The sequence below is a fragment of the Podarcis raffonei genome, chromosome 14 (genome assembly GCF_027172205.1).
Source record: "Podarcis raffonei isolate rPodRaf1 chromosome 14, rPodRaf1.pri, whole genome shotgun sequence".
NCBI classification, from domain to species: Eukaryota; Metazoa; Chordata; class Lepidosauria; order Squamata; family Lacertidae; genus Podarcis; species Podarcis raffonei.
The window spans coordinates 29,455,049-29,477,783 of NC_070615.1; the positions used below are offsets into that span (position 1 = coordinate 29,455,049).

Here is a 22,735-nt window from a genome sequence, read left to right on the forward strand (position 1 = left end):
TCCTTTCACTCCGATTGGCTCCAATGGGCACAAAGGGTGAGAAAACTTCTCATTGGCTAAAAAGCTCCCTTTTCATGCTGACTGGGCAGCTCTAGGAAACAGGGGCCCCATTGCAGAAATATTAATGGTTATTTGACCCCCTGAACCTTGACACCACTGGTTATGTTTGTAGTGATAGTACTTTTTAAAGTACTAAGTATCATTATTGTATATCTGTGTGGCATTTGCCCTAGGTCATAAGGAAAGGGTTTGCTGGGTCATAAGGAAAGGGTTAAATGAGTGTGAAGTGATTGGCCAGTGGGAACCCAAGGGGAGGAGTTAGAGTGAGAGTTAGTGTTGTTGGGGAGTCAGTCGGGTGTTAGAGAAGAGAGAGGGAGGATAAGTCGGTGGGTTGGGATAGTTTGATGTGAGAGAGTGAGAGAATCTGTTAAGAGGAGTCAAATAGGCAGTTCGGATAATCAGTTAGAAGTTATTAGGAAGGTATAGGCCGGTAAAGAAACTAAGATTAAGAAACTGACAAGAAACATTATCTGAAACCATAAACTTGTTAATGCTTATAAAATAAACTTGTTTATTTGGTTTAATGTTAACAACTGTCTGGACTCCGTGTGTACCCGAGGGAAACGGGTTGGTGGCAGCGGGGAAGCAATCACAGTGGTGGTACAGGGATCAATAGACTGTCAAACGTCCAGGGACCCTGTGTGATCGCCACAATCTGCATTTGGGGTTTTTAAAAAAATGTAAACCACATACAGATTTATATTTGCGGAAAATGTGATTCAGACTCCTCAGGGTGCTCTCTCACTAATTCCCACTGAGGACAGGTGTGAAATGGTGAGAAACAGGAGGGTGGGAATTAGCTCCTCACTTCAAGAAGCAACAGCACCTCAAACTGAATTCCTCTGTGCAGTAGTCCTAAAATACTTTTCCTCTGTGCACTTCATACCACAGACCCAAAGCTCAGAAGAGCAGTGTTTGGTTTGGGTGAATGAGGAGCGGTAGTCCACAGTATTTGTCTAAGACAAAACATCTGAAACATGCTAAGGTCATTTCAGGACACCAAAACCCCAGAGATCACAGACAGTAGGCTGGAGCAATTGCTCATGCAGCTGGGAGGAAGAAGCAGCTGTTGAGAGGTGGGGAAGACTAGGAGCAATAAAACACCCTTATTCTCCTACTTGAAGAGGCATGAAGTGGTTAAATGTATCTTCTGCTCAGAAAGAGAAGCTGGAAGCTGCAGGAGGGGGAAATGCTCTTGAGATTGAATTCTGCTTGAGGGTTTCCCACAGCAATGGGGTTGACCATTGTGAGAACAGGATGCTGGACAGGATGGGTCACTGGCCTGATCCAGCAGGCTCTTTTTATGTTCATATATGTGGAACACATACTTCCAAGGGGTTAGTGCTACCATATAAAGCCCTAAATGGCTTGCAGCCCAAATCCCTAAAAGAGCATCTACCCCTGTACCAACCATCTCGAACCCTGCGATCAGCAGCTGAGCCCTTCCATAGGGGATTCTCTTGGTTGGTGCTGACTCATGGCAGGGCCTTTTCAGTGGTGGCTCCCCGGTTGTGGAATGCCTTCCCCTAGGGAGGTGTGCCTGTCTCCATCATGACTAGCTTTCAAAAGGAATTCAAAAACATTCCTGCTTACCCACACATTTGGTGGTGGCTGAAGAAGACTGTTCCTGGCAACCTCGAGGTTAATGGGTAGAAGAATGTTTCTAATTCTGCTTTTAAATTGTACATTTGTTTGCTGCCCCAACCTTGTGGGGAGGAAGGGCACGCTATAAACTCAACGATTATTATTAATAAAAGGTAAAGGTAAAGGACTCTTGATGGTTAATTCCAGTCAAAGGTGACTATGGGGTTGTGGCGTTCATCTCACTTTCAGGCCAAGAGAGCCGGCATTTGTCCACAGACAGCTTTCTGGGTCATGTGGCCAGCATGACTAAACCACTTCTGGTGCAACGGGACACTGTGATGAGTGCCGGAGTGCATGGAAATGCAGTTTACCTGCCCACCACAGCAGTACCTATTCATCCAGTCATGCTGGTGTGCTTTCAAACAGGAGCTGGGACAGAGCAACAGGAGCTCACCCCGTCATGTGGATTCGAAGTGCTGACCTTGCAACCGGCAAGCTCAAGAGGCTCAGTAGCTTAGACCACAGGGCCACCCGGGTATTAATAATACTCTGGCAGAACCCTGGGTGAGAATCTGAAACTCCCAGCATCGTGCACCAGTCAGAGATCTGGGGTGGCATGCACTCCAAACACTTTATATGATGTAGAATTCCTTTATTACATATACAGCGGAACCATCATTTTCAAGAAAAACCCTTGTCATAAGTGAGGCAAATCTAAAACCAGACTTGCTAATCTGATAATGCTGATATTTTTTTACTTGGACTTTTGTTATTTTATCGCATGTACAACTGTACTCATCCTACATGCCTATTTTATAGTTTAATTTTACCATTTTAATTTTCAGCTGCTGCTAAAATTGTTTTGCCTGTTTTAGATACATTATAAAATGAAATTTAAAAAACACACACCAACCCCCAACCTGGGGCTTCTTGTCATTATGGTGCTGGAAGCCTGCAGCCAATAGAAGGAAAGATGCGCTCGTCACAATATATTGAGGTTCTACGAAAGAGAGTTATTCCAGATCTGGAAAAGAGGTATCCTGGCGGTACTGGGATATTGCAGCAGGACCTAGTCCCCTGTCACACAGCAAAAGTGGTGAAGAAATTCATGACAGAGCAGCAAATATAGGTACTTGATTGGCCAGGGAATTCCCCGGATGTAAATCCCATTGAGAATTTGTAGGCTATATGCAAAAGTCACCTCCGTGCTGTAGACTGTGTGACTATGGAGAAGCTCATTCAGGCACTGATTCAAGTGTGTTACAGGAATCCGAAAATCAACAGTGACTGTTCAAAACTAGTAGACTCCATGCCAAACCGTGTTCAAATGCTGCTTAAAAATAGCGGAGGTCATATCCGTTACTAAATGTACATATATGTGAGTTTTGTACATGTATATTTGAGTTTTGTACAATAAACTACATTGTTGGTTTAAACTAATTTGTACAAGGGTGTACACACAAACAGTTCAATGCTAGTTTTTGAAAGCTCTTTGGAAGGCAAAGAGGGAGGCAAGACGTTTTTGCCCCTGAACTTTCCCTCAAGGAACAACAAAGCAAACCACCCACTCCCAGACTCACCTACGACGGTGAGGACCTCGTTTTCAATTTCTGCCGTGATGTGTATCCTGCCCCGGCGCTCAGTGTGGTCCGTGCCACAGAGACTTGGTACGTTCATCACGCAGCGTTTGTGGACGTTCATCATGCAGGCTGGTGGAGAGAGAATCGGAAGGAGAGATTTCAGGTCCCAGAATGGGGTTCAAGACATTGTGCTTCGCCTGCCATCAGGATATCATGCATTCCACCTCCTTTAATGGGACACCACATAGGTTTCTGCTGCTGTTTATTTCTGAACACGTACTAGATTCTCCCCTGCCTTCTGCCTGAAAAATTATATTTATTTCTTTGTTCTTTGGTTGCATTAATATCCCACTTTTTTCTCCAAGGAGCTAAAGGTAGCACACATGGCTCTCCCCCTCTTCATTTAGTTCCCACAAGAAACCTATGAGGTAGGTTGATAGGCAGAGACTGGCCCAGGGTCACCCAGTCAGCCTCATGGCCAAGTGGGGATTTGAATCCTAGTCTCCCCCAGGCCCCAGTATGACCATCTAAAAACCCCTGCATGCCACTGGACATCTAGAGGATTGTGGGCTTGAGACCTGATGGGTTCCTGTCCCGCCTCATTTACATCCATCAACTCCTCTAAGATCTCTCCTTCCACCATCTCCATTGCAGTGGTCCCAGAGAGCTACTCTGCAGTATTATTATGATTAAGTAGATCCATTAGCCGCCATTTTTTGCCATGGCAACTCTAAGCGACTTACAAAATAACTTACCCAAAACAGAAACATGCAAACATTAAAACCAGGAGGTAGAATGCATTAGAGCATCCCACCCACTCTAAAAAGCCATGGATAGTTAAAAAGTTGGGATATAAATTCAATAAATAAACCATTTAAGAGGATGGTTGTAATTTACACAGTGACCATTAGAGGTCTTCCTATGCCCGATCCATGTGATCCCCCCCACCCAACAGCAATTTCATCCTGAGAGGGAACAGCATTTCTTCCACCCCCATGAGAACCTTCCACACCCCTCTGAAAAGTCCAGCTCTCACTTTGTACAAAAAAGTCACTTTTTTCGAGCGTTCCTTGTTGCAGAGTGAAAGCTCAAAGGGCAACTCAGATGAATCTGGGAAGGGCAAACCAGGGCAATAGATTCTGCTGTTCTTTCTGCTTATTCTTATTTATTTATTTATCGCTTGCATTTATACTCCACCTTCTCCCCCCCCCCCCACGGTGTCCATGGATCTCCCCATCTCATTTAACCCCCACAACAACCTTGCAAGGTAGGTTAGTGAGGCAGTCACACCCAGTGAGCTTCATGGGCTGAGTAGGGATTTGAACCCTGGTCTTCCAGGTCCTAGTTTGGCACTCTAACCACGACACCACACTGGCTCTGTAGCTGCCTTGGGAACTGGATCTCCTGTATGCCATATTTCTTGTGCTCCAATTGTATTGTTGGAGAGGCAGCACTGGAACCCTTCCTTCCCTATTCCCTCCCTGTAACTGAGGAAGGGGGTTGGACTACAGGACCCCTGAGGGTCCGTTGCAACTCTACAATTCTATGATTCTATAAATCCTGGATCTCCTTGTTCCTCAGATGTTCAATTATCCTTAAATTCAGCTGGGCACCATCACTGATGTGTGCCTGAATTCTGCATCCCTTTTTAATTCTCTCCTCTCCCTTCCTTCCTTCCTCCCTTCCTTCTGTACTCCTCCCTCCCTCCTTCAGTTGTCTCCTCCGCTCTTGAATTCTGAATTGCAAGGGGCTCAAGACAAGGACATGTCTCCTTTGCTTGTGTTTTCTTCTGTGTCCTTGGATGGTGCTATACAAACAAACACCAGCAACCATGAGGCTGCAACATCTTCACGGCTGCCTGTTCCATTTCTTGCAACTGAGGCTTCACTCAGATTTCCTTTTCTTGTAAACACAGCAAAGCCTCCGCTGGTGGATTTGACCACACCAGCTCTGCACAAATAAGGAGACTCGTGGCCTTAATCAAAGGGTGTGGTAGCATTGAAAGGAAAAGGTCAACATACGAGATTTATTGATCCAGCAGTGGAGGAGGGTAGCAGCTGCGTCCTGGTGAGAAAGCAAGCAAACCGGCTCCTGCTTCTGTCACTGTCTGGGGGAAGTGAGAGGTGGCAGGAAGGCCATAGCCTAGCGGTTAGAGCATGGGTAGGCAAACTAAGATCCGGGGGCCGGATCTGGCCCAATTGCCTTCTAAATCTGGCCTGCAGACGGTCCAGGAATCACCATGTTTTTACATGAGTAGAATGTGTCCTTTTATTTAAAATGCATCTCTGGGTTATTTGTGGGGCCTGCCTGGTGTTTTTACGTGAGTAGAATGTGTGCTTTTATTTAAAATGCATCTCTGGGTTATTTGTGGGACATAGGAATTCATTCATATTTTTTTTCAAAATATAGTCCGGCCCCCCACAAGGTCTGAGGGACAGTGGACTGGCCCCCTGCTGAAAAAGTTTGCTGAACCCTGGGTTAGAGCATCTGCTTTGCATTCAGAAGGTCCCAGGTTCAAAATGGTTTAAAATTCTGGAGGGACACTGCTGGGAGATGTAGAGAGCCAGTAGCCAAAGCAGTGCTTGCAGATGCTGCGGAAGACAACTGCCACCATCCTTGTCTGCAGGACATGCTGGAGGGGTCTGATGGGAGTTGTAGTCCATAACACCCAGAAGGTGCCTCATTGGCATGCTAAGCTAGATGGGTCAGTGGTCCTGACTCAGTAAAAGGCATAGCAATCTAGCTCAGTATTGTCTACACTGACTGGCAGCAGTCGCTCCAGGGTTTCAGGTGGGAGCTCTCGCAGCGCTACCTAGAGATACCATTGGGGATTAAACCTGGGACCTTCTGCATGCACAGCAGATGCTCTACCATAGAGCTATAGCTTCACTCTTAAAAATAAAGCAAGATTCCAGTCCTCATGGTTCAGAATTATGGGCTGACTTGAATATCAAACCAAATCTGTCATATGCAGAGGCAGACTTTAGTCCGTCTAGCTCAATATTGTTCACACTGGCTGGCAGTGACTCTCCAAGTTTCGGACAGGGCTGTCTCCCTTTCTGGCCTGGAGATATCACTGGGGATTGAACCTTATGGGGCTCCCCAATAGCTCAAGAGTGCCTCTCCCAACATGGACCCTGTGTTCTTCATCGGAGGCCCTTCTTTGTGTGCTGAGGGTGGCAACATGAGAAAAAGCCTTTTCAGTAGTGGCCCCTCATTTGTGGGATGCTCTCCGCCCTGCCATGGAGGCATGCCTGGCAGCATCACTGGCTGTTTTTAGGTGCCAGGCAAAACCGGTCCTTTCACCCTGGCCTTTGGGATCTTAATTTTAGGAACATATGAAGCTGCCTTATACCAAACCAGACCATTGGGCCTTCTAGTTCAGCACTGTTTGCACCAGGGGTTGTCAACCTGATCCCTACCACCCACTAGTGGGTGTTTCAGGATTCTAGGTGGGCGGTAGGGGGTTCTATGGCACAAGCTGAATCCTTCTTCCATAGAGGACTGGTGGGTGGTAAGGAAATTTTACCATCAAGAACCGCGTTAGTGGGCAGTAGGTATAAAAAGGTTGACTACCTCTGGTCTACACTGACTGGCAGCAGCTCTCCAGCATTTCAGACTGTGTTCCCTACCAGCCCTAACTGGAGATGCTGGGGATTGAACCTGGGACCTTCTGTATGCAAAGCAGATGCTCTAACCACTAGGCTATGACCCTTCCCCAATTGAATTTTAGTGGTGTGGTCTGGAGGGTTGGGTTGGTATATATATATTAATTTGTGTATTTTAGGCTGTTTTATCCTGTCTTTATACTCATTTTTAAATGTTCGGTTTTTTGTAAATTGCTTCAAGTTTCTTTTTTGGAAAAAAGCAACGGTTTCCTTCACTAGGATGATAAAACCAGCCAAGTCTAGCACCGGGTGCATTAAATCCCCACTCTCCCCACCCAAGCAACACAGTTAATCCACAATACTCTGGAGTGATAAAGTGGGATCATAAGGACTTTGCTGCATCCACAAAGAAAATTGTGAATCAGACTCCAGATGCTGCGACTGGGTCATATATCTCTCAATGCAATTGGACTTACTGTCACATTTCATCCCCTGGTGGATGAGTCCATACAACAAGGATCCACAGTGGTCGCAGAAGGTGGGGCTGGAGTATGTGTGGATTTTGAACTTGTGTTTGCTCCGTGGGTCCTGGAGAAAAGAGACAAAACAGAAGAAAGGAACGATTGGTTAAGTGCTGGGCTTTGCCTATAAATGCAAGTCACTGATATGCATCAAGAGCATTACATATATATGTGTCGTTCTGGACTGAGGAGGAATGGTGGGGGCTGCCCCACCCCTTCTCCTGAACCTTCCTGAGAACAGGAGGACAGTATAGATTTAGAACAGTGGTTTGCAGAAGGGCATAGTTCAGAGGCTGCAGAGGGGAGAAGCTGGGAAATATTGGAAGAGGAACAACAGGAAGAAGAAGAACCACCAGGAAGAGACAGCTGACAGTCTCAGTGTCCTGGAAAGCATTCCTGGACCCCCTGCCTCCCCCAGGACCAGGCGAACATTGAAAGTAGTAGAACATAAAGCTCAGAGGCAGAAAGTTCAGATTAGCCAATGCAGGGGTGGAGTAGAATAGGAGAGATTGGGGGGGGGGCGTTACTTGGATTAACGCTAATTAACCCCTCCCTGAAAAAATCTCAACAACTTTGGCTTCACCCCCCCATTGGTAGATCACTTCCAGAATTTTTATAGTGGGAGTAGATTGTAGTCTCTTGGGAGTTGGATGTGCCTGATCTAGCGGATACTGCACTCCTTCGTCTCTCTGTGTGAATATTGAATAAATCACCATATTTTTCTGTGTATAAGATGCCCCCGTGTATAAGACGCCCCCTATTTTTGGGACTCAAAATTAAGAAAATGCACTATGCACTATCCGTGTATAAGACAACCCCTTATTTCAAACTTCAAAAATTTAGGAAAAATTATAGTCTTATACACGAAAAAATACAGTACTTGGTGAGAACGCTTATCGTTTCTCTGCTTCTTGGCTGCCACTGTGGGAGGGATCTGATTCCCTGAAGCCTGACAATATGCCCCCTTGACTGTTTCCATCTGTGGAACTGGCACTGCTGAAAGTGCCACATAAAATCAGTTTTACGCCTACACTTTGGAACTCCCTGCCTGTTGACACCAGGCAGGCGTCTTCGCTGCCCACATTTTTGTTTAGACAAGACTGCCTAGATATTTAGATGGCTGATACTTTTTCAGTCTATTGTTGGTTTTACTAATCATCTTACTGTGCTATTCTTTTGTAAACTGCTTTGAGGTTTCCTAAAATCAAGAGCGCTGCAACCCCAGAGTCAGTCACAACTGGACCTAATGGTCAGGGGTCCCTTTACCTTTACCTTTACTTTGCCTTCCATAATGTGAGGCACATTTTTGCAGATGCCAGATTTCTTCTCAGGAGCTTGGGGCTATTTTATTTCCCCCGCTCCCTCACAATCACCCTGCGAGGTAGGCTAAATTGATTACAGAGCAAAATGATCAAGGCCACCAAAAGATGCTTTAGCGGGGTATCTGAATTCAGAACCATTCCCAATATTCACTTCCAAACTAACAAGGAGGAATATTACGGCCAATTAGCGACTTTGTCAGAACATCAAAGACCGTCCCAATGAATGAACAGTGCCAAATCAATGCACAAACCTCTGCAATATATCCTCCGCTCCTTTTTGTTTTTTTACAAATGGGAAACTGAGGCTAAGAGGCAATATGGCATCCCACAGTTGCACAACACCAGACAAGAGCTCCAGGCAACAAAACCCAAATCCAGACCTGGAGGAGATCTTCTAAAATGCCTTTTCATAGAATCATAGAACTATAGTGTTGGGAGGAATGCCAAGGCTGATCTAAACGGCCTCGGTCCTGTATACCTGAAGGAGTGTCTCCACCCCCATCATCCAGCCCAGACACTGAGGTCCAATGCCAAGGGCCTTCTGGCGGTTCCCTCGCTGCGAGAAATGAGGTTACATTACAGGGAACCAGGCAGAGGGCCTTATCGGTAGTGCCTCCTGCCCTGTGGAAAGCCCTCCCAGCAGATGTCAAGGCAATAAACAACTATTTTACTTTTAAAAGACAACTGAAGGCAGCCCTGTTTAAGGAAGTTTTTAATATCTGACGCTGTATTGTTTTTAATATTTGGTTGGAAGCTGTCCAGAGTGGCTGGGGAAACCCAACCAGATGGGCGGGGTATAAACAAATTATTATTATTATTATTGTTATTATTATTATTAGTCCAACCCCCGGCAATGCAGGAATCACTGCTAGTCCTGCCCCCCATTGCTCTCCAAATGTCTCAGACCATAACAGAGCTCTCATAACTACAATTTCCAGAGTTCCTTGCAAAGAGGGATTGATCATTAAACCACTGAAGCTCTGGGAGGGAACTAGGGATCTCCTAACAAGCACCCTTTACAAACTACAGCTCCCAGAGTCCTTTGGGGAAACCACAACTGTGTATAGTGGTATTTTAGTGCTTTAAATGTCTGGTGTGAAGCTGGGCTCTATTAACTCATTTTTCTACAGGATGGCATCCCATCAGCCCTGGCTAGCGGTCAGATGCTGCTGTGAATTGTAGTCCAAAATATCTGGAAAGCAACAGGTTGGTGACAGATGCCTCAGGCAATGGGCTTCCACGTATGTGTGTGTGTGTGTGTGCGCGCGCATGTGTGTCCATTCAAATTCCCATCTAGCGGACCATTTGGGCTGGCTGCCCAGCCAGGAAGCTCATATTGGAAGAGCCGCTATCTCTCAACCTAACTGAGCACACAAAGTTGTTTTGAGGATAAAATGCAGGGCAGGCAGGGGGAATTAGCAAACATTGCAGACATCCCTGAGGCTCCTTGAAAGGAGGACAGGATACAAATTCAACAACAATAATAAAGACTTCATGAGAAAAGTGAGAAGGAAGGAGGGAAGTGAAGCAAGGCACCAATAATAATAATAATAATAATAATAATAGTAATAATAGTAATAATAATAATAATTTTTTATTTATACCCCGCCCTCCCTGGCTGGAGCTGGGCTCAGGGCGGCTAACACCAGTAAAATTACAATAAAACTTCATGGGGGGGGGGAAACAATTTAAAATACAGGTTAAAAATACAATTTAAAATGCAGCCTCATTTTAATAATAGCCCACAGATCAAAACCATAAGGGGAGGGAAACATAAGGGTCAAACCGAGTCCAAACCAAAGGCCAGGCGGAACAGCTCTGTCTTGCAGACCCTGCGGAAAGATGTCAAGTCCTAAACTAAGAACAGAAGGACATAAGAAGATCAGGCCAATCACTCATCCTAGTCCAGCATCCTGTTCTCACATTGGTTACCCAAATGACTGTGGGAAGCCAGTAAGCAGGACCTGAGCAGAGCAGCCCTCTCCCCTGCTGCGGTTTCCAGTAACTGGTATTCATTACTGCCTCTGATTGTGAAGGCAGAGCAGAGCCATCATAGCCAGTAGCCCTCAATGGCCTTCTCTAATCCCCTTTTAAAGCCATCTAGGTTGGTAAGCAAGGCTGCTCTTGTGGCAGTGAGTTCTGTAGTTTAACTCTGCACTGTGTGAATGAGGACTTCTCTCTCCCAAATCTTCCAACATTCCGCTTCACTGGATATCCATGAGTTGAACGGAGTCCACTCTGTGGGGTCCTCCATGCTTTTCAACCTCTTTCTTCTCCTGCATTAATCAGTGTAATGCACTGCGCTCTCTCCCCGCTAACGAGCGACATTAGGGAGATGGGGACTAATGGAACTTCACTTAATTCAACCTGCTTAAGTGCAGCGTATCGGGCACGGGCAGCGATGAAAGTTAATTGCATCGGAAAACTCAGAGGCTTCACCCCAAAGCAAACCTCTTTCAGATTCATAAATGCTCGGAAGATGCTCCTTTTAACGACTGAGCTAGCAGCTGGGTAATGAGACGCCTGAGAAAATGGGGGTTAACAACAATTAACCTGTCTTCAGCAAACCTTCAGATACAAAAAGCGCATTCATTAAGTCAGAACATACTTAGAGAAATCTCCGCTTCTAAGGGAGATAGTATTCTTTTTTAAGGCAAGTGATGTGCTTATAATTGAACCTGAGTTTGGTGAAAAGGTCGTAGGTCAATACTTGGGGGAACCACTGATGTAGCCCTCCCTAGCCCAGAATCAGATAATCATAGAAATATAGAGTTGGAAGGGACCCAAAGAACCATCTAGCCCAACCCCCTGCAATGCGGGAATAGCAGAAAGAAAGGAGATTCTGATTAAACCTCAGGAAGAACTTTCTGATGGCAAGAGGTGTTTGTCAGTGGAATGGACTCCCTTTCAAGATGGTGGGCTCTCCTTCACTGGAGGTTTTCAAGCAGAGATTGAATGGCCACCTGCCAGAGATTCTCGAGCTGAGATTCCGGCATTGCAGGGGGTTGGACTAGAGGACCCTTGGGGCCATTCCAACTCTACTATTCTATGACACCTCACACAAGAAGCAAAAGGTCTGCAGCTGCTGCTTCGGTGTCCTGATTCCCTGCAGTTCCCACTGCCCAGGTAGGATTGGGAGTGGGCAGGTGTGGGGAGAGAACCTTCACCCACCTGCCTCAGTAGAGGAAAGTACAGTGGTGCATCGGGTTACAGACGCTTCAGGTTACAGACTCCGCTAACCCAGAAATAGTACCTTGGGTTAAGAACTTTGCTTCAGGATGAGAACAGAAATCGTGCTCCGGCGGCGCAGTGGCAGCGGGAGGCCCCATTTGCTAAAGTGGTGGTTCAGGTTATGAACAGTTTCAGGTTAAGAACGGACCTCCAGAACGAATTACCACTGTAACAGGATGCAGGCAGGTGGACTCCCTCTTCCCTTGTTTTCTGAACCCAGTTTCGCTCAAAAGCAATCTGCTCCCCCTGTCTCTCTCTTGTGGTCTTCCCACCCCCCTCCCCTCCACAACAACTCCCTTGAGGCTGGCTGGCACTCGCTTTCATTTGGCCTGATTTGCCCTGATGCTTCCCATCACAGCTTTTCATGTCTGTTGTGACACTGAGTTATTTATCTCCTTGGCAGCAAGGGACAAGGGGAGGGGGAGGAGAGGCTCCTTAAGATGGCACACCACCCCTCGTTCATCGACCATGAGATCGAGATTCCCATCTATGCAGCCTCTCAGTCAGCCGCCCCACTCAACCTGGCGCTCTCCAGGGCTTTGGGGGGCTGCAGCTCCTCTCAGCCGCAACCCAACGACCCCAGGGCTGGCGGAAGTTGCGGTTCAAAACAGCTGGAGGGCACCGGGTTGGGAGAGGTTGATCTGGAGATGGACAGGCTCTTTCCCAAGAAAGCTGGCACATCCTGGTTGGGATGTGATCTGAGAAGTGATGCTCCTTTGGGAGCAGCACCACAGCTTGCTTTCAAAGCCAGGTTCTGCCTTGAGTCTAGCAACCTCATCATAAAAGCAGAGCCAAGGAGATGGGCATTCCACCTCCACTTTTGGGTTTGAGGGGCAGTGCTTCTCACTGGGGGAAAACCTGCACTCTAGATAGGGGCATAGGAAGGGGGTGGTGGGGTGGACCACCCCTGGTGCCCTCACTGAGGGGGGGTGGCATTTGGCGTAGCGCCGGCCCGCAACTCCCAAGCCTACCCCAAGCCGTCGGGGTAAGGGGCGGAGCAGCGCCGCTTTGCTGGTGGCATTCCCCCTTCCCCCTTTGTTTTGACAGCTTGGGGGAGGCTTGGGAGTAGCAGGCAGGTGGTGCGCCAAATGTCCACCACGGGCAGCTCACTCTGACCCTGGCTGCAGGGCGCGCGCACCACTTTGAGCACCTGAGCAGCTGTCCCATGCCTGGGAGGGCACCCTCCGTGCCATGCCGCCCTCAGGAGCGTGCCCGTCCTGGGCAGTGTGGGCATATGCTCTGCCGCTGACTCTAGATCCGCTGTAGCAAATGTCAAATGTGCACTCCAGGCATGGGGGTCGCCAAGGGACGGGCGGGGGGGCAGCTGCCTCCCCCCTAGATCAAATAAAACAATAGAAATACTTAACTAACTGTCCCATCAGGTCAGTTCTGTCCCCCCCCCCCCGCTAATAAAAGTCGTCCGCTTCCCAACAAAATCTTGCCCCCTAACAAAAATCCTGGCTATGGCCATGACTCCAGGCACCCCATTGGCCCAGGAGGTACAGCAGCATTTGCTGCTTCGATTCTCACATCCCCTTTAAGGTCCCCCAAGCCCTACAGTCAAGACACGTAGGAGTCTAAGAGATGGAGGTGGTTGTGCTCAGTCAGAAGGTAGCTGACCTCTCCCAGGAGACGGGTGGGGAAACTCTGGCCTGCAGGGCTAACTTCAGCCACTTGACTCCCACAGGAGACAAGCAGGTGCCTGTGGGAAATCAGCAAATAGGACTCGAGCACAAGAGACCTTTCCCCTCCTGCAGTTTCCAGCATCTGGCATTCAGAAGCATCGCTGCCTCTGACCACAGAGGCAAAGCATAGCCATGATGGCTAGTAGCTGTTGATAGCTTCATCCTCCATGAATTTGTCTAATATATATATATATATATATATATATATATATATATATATATATATTCTGAATCTTCCAACATTCAGCGTCATTGGATGGCCGTGAGTTCTGGTGTTATGAGAGAGGGAGAAAAACTTTCCTCTTTCCACTTTCTCCACGCCACACATCACTTTTTAAACTTCTTTTGCCTCGCAATTCTGCTATCTTTCAAATGATGCCCAGCATTCTGAGCTGCCACAGAGAAAGACAGGTAACTCAATTCATGTGTGATGGCTGTCTCAAATTAAGAAGCTCAATTCCACATGATTCGTTCTCTACTGGGGGTGGGGAGCGAGTGTGCGGAAGTGCTTTTAATATGATCATTCTTCCAAGGGACTATTTATGGAACGCATTTGCTATTTGACTGACAGAGTGCCAACCGGAGACTGACAAGGGAGGCAGGAATAAAAAGGAAGACAGAAGGAAGTGTGCAAGACCCATGGGAGCAGCTGAGATATGTGGGCCCACTTCCCCCAGCATGTGACGAGGGGGGATGTGCATGCTGGAAGCAAGACAATGCAAATGTATGCAGATCTGCTCATTTGCATAAGGCATTCCAGGCACCACATTATCATTTATTTGTTACATTTTTCTAGGGGCAACTTCCCAGATGGGTTCTGCATATCACTCATGGTGGGAGGCTGGTGTTTTCACACCTGAGGGCTGTATCCAATGTTCTTTGTCTGCTCATGCAAGGACTGGACACAGCGAGGGATCATTAGCAGAGGAATGGGAAATAAAACTGCCGATATCGTAATGCCATTATCATACCCTCCAACATTTCTCCAATGAAAATACGGACATCCTATTCTATATCAGGAAGCTTCTCCCGTGTTTGGTCTCGCTGCACACATAGATGCCATTTATACATCTACATCTGTCACCCTGAGCCAATTACAACCTCTCTGCCAAACCTGCCTCGCAGGTTGTTGTGAAGAAAAAAATGTGTCAGGGAAGGGATCGTGTACAAGACCTTCAATGGATAAATGGAAGGTAGTGGTGGCCATGAATCTAGATGGCTTTAAAAGAGGATTGCTAGAAAAATGCTACCTGTGCCGTTGACAAAGATAGTACAACTCGTACAGCATGATGGCGACAAATATTCACACAGTTGTTCATGAATAATTTTGCATCATTTATCAAATATGTGAAAAAGAGACAATTACTTGCAAAGTGCCATGAAAACTTCCAAACTACGTAAAATAAAGTGAACTTGCAATATCAGATTTTACTAGATTCTTATGAATTCTTGACTCAGTTTTTTGTTTTTTCTTTTTAAATACAGTGGTACCTCGGGTTACATACGCTTCAGGTTACAGACTCTGCTAACCTAGAAATAATACCTCGGATTAAGAACTTTGCTTCAGGATGAGAACAGAAATCATGCTCCGGCAGCGCGGCGGCAGCAGGAGGCCCCATTAGCTAAAGTGGTGCTTCAGGTTAAGAACAGTTTCAGGTTAAGAACGGACCTCTAGAACAAATTAAGTACTTAACCCAAGGTACCACTGTAAGTTCAAGAAAATTCAAGAAAAAGGTAAGTTCAGCGTTGTTCCTGGTAGCTGTGAGGTGCTGATGAACCAGTGTATGAAGTTTCACCCTAGCTAAACTATTCAGTCTTTTATTCTTAAGCCAAGAAATTGTCTCTTCAAAGATATTCAGCACTAGTAGACACATCAATAGCACAAGACAACTGAAGAAGCCAAAAAAACTGTGCTCAGGGAGTGTGCTATCCGCAAACCCCAACAAATCAGCCCCACCGGGGACGAAACAGCAGCCTCTCAACTGTACAGATTGCTAGGGAGAAATGGGGATAGAACGCTCTCACCCAGTCTTCTTAAAAGAGGAATGGGCAAATCCATGGAGAAGAGGGCTACCCATGGTTACTAGCCATGATGGTAATGCTCTGCTCTCTACAGCTGGAGGCAGCGATGCCTCTGAATACCAGTTTCTGCAAAACACAGAAAGAGAGAGTTGCAGTTGTCCTTATGCCCTGCTGGTGGGTTTCCCACTGGGGCATCTGGTTGGTCACTCTAATAACAGAATGCTGGACTAGAAGGGCCATTGGCCTGACCCAGCAGGCACTTCCTATGTTCTTATAGGGAAGCCTATCATTGCAGACCCTCCAAGTGTCCCTATTTTCCAGGGACAGTCCTGGATTCACAGAAGCCATCCCAGTTTCTGAGCAGATTGCAGAATGTTCTGCTTTTCCTTAGGATCTCCCTGTTTTCACTGGAGAAACGTTGGAGGGTATGGAGTTATGTGACCCCTGAGCCGAGGAGATAAGTAACTTTAGAACCTTTAGAAGACATCCTAAGGCAGCTCTGTATAGGGAATTTTAAAAAATGTTTAATGTTTTATTATGTTTTTATATGTGTTGGAAGCCGTCCAGAGCAGCTGGGTCAACCCAGGCACATGGGTGGGGGTAGAAATAGTAAAATGATGATGGCGATGATGGAATGAAAAAAGGTAAAGGGACCCCTGACCATTAGGTCCAGTCGTGACCGACTCTGAGGTTGCGGCGCTCATCTTGCTTTAGGGAGCCGGCGTACAGCTTCCGGGTCATGTGGCCAGCATGACTAAACCACTTCTGGCGAACAAGAGCAGTGCACGGAAATGCCGTTTACCTTCCCACCAGAGCGGTACCTATTTATCTACTTGCACTGTGACGTGCTTTTGAACTGCTAGGTTGGCAGGAGCAGAGACCGAGCAATGGGAGCTCACCCCGTTGTGGGGATTCGAACCGCCAACCTTCTGATCGGCAAGTCCTAGGCTCTGTGGTTTAACCCACAGCGCCACCCGCGTCCCGATGATGGAATAGGACGTCCCTATTTCCATTGCTGAAATGTTGGAAGGTATGTCACTGGTCAGGGGACTGGGCTGTGCCAACAGCAGAAAATGATTTAGAATTTGTACAAACAATGAAAAACAATGCCAGGCTTATGCTCACTCCTGAAATAACCAAAGCCCATGTTAGGGGTCAGACACCTGGCATGAAAAGTGCTCCCTTAAAAATTCAGAGTGCTCAGAAGCAACCCCTGGAACAATGGACAGGCTCCGTGGCCTCTAAGCTCCTGCTGGCTTCAGACAATATATGCCTCCTATTCAGGCTTTCATAGCTGGCCTTGGCAAGCTGTGTTGGCAAGGAAAGCTCACAGCTGGTGACCAGCTTTATAGGGCCACTGCTCTAAAATGGGCAGCGTAGGTTTGGCCACAAAATTAATCAAAGCTGCTTCTTGGAACCAGCAGCCACGAAACAGGCTCCCTCTGGTCTAGAAGGCACCCAGAAGCATGCACCCACCAGCTCAGCATTCTGGAGCACATGTTGTGTGCCTACGGAAAGCAGAGTTGCACCATCTGTTTGAGGCCTACTAGTAGCCATTGCGGCTGCATTGTTGAATATCAAAGCAGGAAGCCAATTAATGCAGAGCAATTCTTAATGGGATTAAAAACGAGACGTGCTGGTAACATTCACATTACAGCATGTCCCCGTCGCACGGAAAGCAGTAAAACAAAATATTATATCCCCTTTGGAAACAACAAACTGCCCACATGCCCATTTCGGAGCAACCCGCTTCCCATAATAATCCATCCTGCAACAAAAACAGAAAATGAAGTTGACAACATATTTAGCCCAAGAGAGAAACTGTCAGCAGTGGAAGCCACAGAAAATATTGCAGCTGAGCTGAGGAGTATTTCAAAAAGCCTGACATCAATTCTCTCCGCGACCAAAAAAGACTCCTCCCCCCACCCAAAGCCTTTGCCACATAAATTAGATTTGCAGATTGTTCTGATTTCAGTAACCCTATCATTTTTAGAGAGTGCACAATTGTTATTTCAAGAGGTGAGAGATGGGGAGCAGGTTATCCCATTTGCATTTTGAATAGCAGCTCCCACTTCCCCAACCAATCCATGACCAAAACCACAACAATCTTCTTTTTTTAAACCCACTTCTCTTGACTTTTGCAATGCAGTTTTCCAACAACAACAAAAAAGTGCATCAAAAAGCATGTACGATAGGGCAAAGGGTGCCCAAATTAAACTAGTAAAATATATATTAATGAAAATAACACACAAGAATGCATTATAAGGAAATCATTTGCAAAGATGTGCCTATTAAGATACATGCATACATGCATACATTGACATTTCATGCATTTCAGTTTTTTTAAAAGTTTGCAAACTGATGCAGAAATAATTGTGAATTGTGAACTGAAGATTGGAAAAATGAGAAAGTGAGGGCAGCCAAAATTGGCAGATTCATTCATTCTGTTTAGGAGACTGCAATGCATGCTTCATGGGGCAGCCTCATGAAAATGACCCAGAAGAAGAAGAAGAGTTTGGATTTGATATCCCACTTTATCACTACCCGAAGGAGTCTCAAAGCCGCTAAGATTCTCTTTTCCCTTCCTCCGCCACAACAAACACTCTGTGAGGTGAGTGGGGCTGAGAGACTTCAGAGAAGTGTGACTAGCCCAAGGTCACCCAGCAGCTGCATGTGGAGGAGCAGAGGCACGGACCCGGTTTCCCAGATTACAAGTCTACTGCTCTTAACCACTACACCACACTGGCTCTCACAGAAGCTTCTGTTTGTCCAAAACAGGTGTCCAAAATGGCTAACCGGGACTGGGCATTTCGATCATGTCACTCCAGTACTTTTTCAGGTGCACTTCTTGAGCCCAACTCAGGGGCAGGGGACTAAGGAACCCGTAAAATCGCCTTTCCCCAATCAAATCACTACAGACCTTGAGATCCTCTTCAAGAGGCCCTGCTCCAGTTGCCATCCTTTTTCATGGACAAAAAGGCTATGGATGGCTACTAGTCATGAAGGCTCAGCTCTACCTCCATTGCTTGTGCTCAGGTCCTGCTTGTCGGTTTCCCTTTGGGGGATCTAGTCAGGCACTGTGAGAACAGGATGCCAGACTAGATGGGACATTGGCCTGATCCAGCAGACTCTTCTGATGTTCTCACTCTGCAGTTCAAGTGCTGAACGTGCTTCAAAGCTCAGCCTCTGATGTTCATGTCCCACCCTCTGCCTAATGCAGGCTTCAGTGAATTAAAGCTTTTCCCAGAACAATGTCACAGTAACCATTGTATACACACACACACACACACACACACACACACACACACACACACATGTTCCAAATTCGCCAGGCACATTTTGCACCTGGTTATTGGCCACTTGCAACCAAGTGAAGATGCCCAGGTGCCAGTATGGCGCCTGACCTCTCCACCACCTGGAGGTGCATGCCTGGGGATCCTTGGAACTTGACTGGTTTCACACACTAGCAACACATCCTGTAGAATTCTATCCATTGCATTATATTTTTAAAAAACAATTTTTCATTAGTTTTTAAACAAATACAGTAACAACAATAACCATTGAACATCCAGCAGTACATCTAATAGTGTTTGTTCTTTCCATTGACTTTAGACATAAGCTCACACATTCAGTGTGGGGTTTTTTAAATATATTGATTTCCCAATATCGTTCTAATAACAGCCTCATAATAACAACTCCAATTGTATCCAATTAATACAATTATTAATGCCAATTATTCAAATGTTGAATTATACAATTTAACTAAACTGGCCCCCTCATATACTAGAGTTCATTCTCCTACATTTTTTTCTGCATTCCAAAATGTTAATAATTTCCATTACATTTGATTCAGATATAATAATCTCTTATATAACAGCAGCAATCTTGTGATTTCAATTCATGTTGGTATAACAGGGAATTTATAAAGTTTCCAGTGAGGAACTTTAGCTGTAATCCTTATTCTTTCCTGCCTGTGATAATTTTTCCCACGATGTTTTCCCGTCCATATATAGTGTTGCATCCTTTATTCCTGCAACCATTGATGGTTCCCATCATGTCTCAGGAGAAGCTGTTATCTCACAGTTTCCAAGATTCACTGCATCACTTTGTCCCGTGATTTGGCTTCCAGCAAACAAGCAGTCTTCACCATTTTTCCAGCCTAGGAAGAACGGTCTGAATCCAGACTGAATCCAGACGGTCTGAATCCAGATAGTTAATCAAAAAACTTCTATTCTCTTGCTGGTAGACTCCTTCCCTCCCTGCCACTGATTTATGGCCATTTATCCTTATCTCAAACATATTCCTTTGTGGATAATGGAGGTCAGGAAGGATTTTACTGTATATTTTCAAAGCATAGCATTTCTTACCCCTTTCCCTCTTAGTTCCTTTCTCTTATACATGCAGTTCCACTAGTTTTGTTAAATTCCATATTATATTCCAATTTCCTCCATCCTCACTTGTGCAGATATTTTTTAAATAAAACTTGCATTCCTGGGGGGGGGGGTTGCCTTATCATAAATGTAGAAAAAAATCTTAAGTAAGCGAACTGTGGGCTCCCCTCCCGCTTTTGTCTCTTCTACCGAATGAAATCCACTCTCAATCCAAACCTTTCACATCCTTGTAGCTGGGTTGTTTTTGCAGTTTCTTATCTCATTGTCTCTGGCACACGCCCGTAAAGGTAAAGGGACCCCTGACAATTAGGTTCAGTCGTGGCTGACTCTGGGGTTGTGGCGCTCATCTCGCTTTATTGGCCGAGGGAGCTGGCGTACAGCTTCCGGGTCATGTGGCCAGCATGACTAAGCCGCTTCTGGCAAACCAGAGCAGAGCACGGGAAAGCCATTTAACTTCCCGCCGGAGCGGTACCTTTTTATCTACTTGCACTTTGACATGCTGTTGAACTGCTAGGTTGGCAGGAGCAGGGACCGAGCAACGGGAGCTCACCCCGCTGCAGGGATTTGAACCGCCGACCTTCTGATCGGCAAGTCCTAGGCTCTGTGGTTTAACCCACAGCACCACCCACGTCCCTGGCACACATCGTCTCTGGCACACACCTGTAGTTTACTCCAATTAAAGTTCAATTAACAGGATAAGCTGTGCTTCCAGGAACGCGGCAGTCGGAGTGCTCCATGTACCCAGTGCTTTAGCCTCCCCTCGCATTCCATGGGGAAGCAAGTGCCAGACCACCAGGCCAACTGCAGATGAGAGCCTGGTTCCTCTTCCAACTGAAGAGGAATACAGATGATGAAATCCCCCCATCATTATCTGATTATCCCTGTCTGTCTCTCTCTCCTGCAGGGTTGGTGGAGACCCCATTCCTGGCGTACCGGAAACAGGAAGCCCCCACATTCAGTGTTCAAACCTATTACTTAACATAACCTCTCTCCCGAGAAGATTGAATCCCTTGTATTTTATCTGCTCAATCAGAATGAAATTCAGGAACCAAAAAGCCGTATTGAAAAGTACAACTCTCTCTTTTTTAAAATTTTTATTAAATTTTCCGTTCAAAATTTTTACATCCTTAAGATATCAAAAATTCAACTTTCAAGCCGTCTGGCCCCAAAATGGCAACTAGGCATTCTGTTTTGGCGACTGTAACCTTAGTTTAAGGAGCCATTTGGCACCTAGCTTATATACCTGAGTTTCTAACTCTCTCTCACACACACAGAGAGATATTTTCCTAGTCAGGTTTCATGGCCACTAGTCTGACCTGTGGGGATCCCAGGGCTTCCCCTGGCACTGAAGTGTCACCTGGGTTCCTCCCTGTCCGAAGCCAACCTTTAGCTGCTGGGGAGGGCAGCCTCCAGGGCTGTTCTTTCCTTCTCTCTTCTTGCTCAAAAGGACGTTGATGGAGTGACTTTGATGTGCCGAATTAGGGAAAGTGTTTCTCAAAAGGTCTGAGCCCTGCCAGGTGGCATAATGGAAGTGACAGCCTGTCTAAGCCACTAAGCTTCCAAAGAGCTACAGGCTTGCAGAGCGTCCACAAGGCAACAGGTCCAGGTAAGGAATTTAGTAATTTAGCCTCAAGGTTTCTTCAAGAAAATAAAAACATGCCCCCAATATTGCACCACACGTTTTCAACGTAAAACAATTTGCTGCCCTATGATGAGGGCTGTGCAGGTTATCTCTCTGTTTTTCAAAAGGAGTTTGCCAGCTTGCCATTTCTTTCTGTGCATGTCAGACTCCGGAGCTCTGGTTAGAATGAAGGATAAGTGACTCCATCGGCTTTGATTTCTAGAATCATAGCATTGTATTGTTGGAAGGGACCAAGGGGTGACCTAGTCCAACCCCTTGCAATGCAGGAATCACAGCTAGTTTCTCATTTTTTCAAACTTCAGTTCTTCACATTTCCCTATCAGTTTGCGTAATATATACCATACTTTTCTGTCTATAAGACAGACTCACCTAAGACATGTATAAGACGCCCCCTATTTTTTGGAGACTCAAAATTAAGAAAATGGGGGTCGATGGCACAGAGTTGTTGAGCTTTTTTTTAGGGGAGATTGCCGAAAATTGCATTGCTCACCCGCATGCGTCGGTAAATCCACCTCCTGTCTGTCCCATCACCGGCAGAAGCTGCCAATCGCCCACCAATAAACACCCCCCCCCCCCGTTGTTGCAGCAACCAATAACACGCACAACAGCTGCTGACAGCCTCGGCAGCAACCAATCAAACGTCCACCCTATGCATTACCCATGTATAGGACGCCCCACACTTTTTAGCATGATTTTTAAAGGAAAAAACATAGTCTTATACACAGAAAAGTACAGTATATTTGTGGATGCAACTTCACCTAATATACACAGTTTTACAAATTCCTCTAATGTAAGGCTCTTTGCATGTTATTTTCACTAATATCAACACTATGAGCACGTTACCCCCGTATGTGCAAAGTTGTACCCATTACTTGGCCGGAGAACTGCATTGCAAAAATTGGAGAAGTGTGAATTTTGAAGGGTGGCTGCTGCAGTCCCAGTTTGCTTATCATTTCAGAAGGTGTGAATTAAGTAGGCTTAACCTTTACATGCAAAGTGGATGGGATTTCTCCCCCCTCCATGACTGGGATGATGTAATTTGAGACTGGCCAGAGCTGAGTCAGCTAGCCTGGGGGAGCTAAGAGCCTC

At 46.2% G+C, this 22,735-nt stretch overlaps 1 protein-coding gene across 2 annotated transcripts in view; it reads right to left on the reverse strand.

The window, feature by feature from the left end:
- PRKCB (protein kinase C beta) overlaps positions 1-22,735 on the reverse strand; it is a 201,667-nt gene that overhangs the window by 91,855 nt on the left and 87,077 nt on the right. For both annotated transcript variants that reach the window (XM_053365909.1, XM_053365908.1), the window contains exons 4-5: positions 7,309-7,420; positions 3,225-3,353 (exon numbers count right to left, since the gene is read on the reverse strand). In XM_053365909.1, the coding sequence (XP_053221884.1) occupies positions 3,225-3,353; positions 7,309-7,420 (241 nt within the window). The remainder of the gene's footprint in view (positions 1-3,224; positions 3,354-7,308; positions 7,421-22,735) is intronic.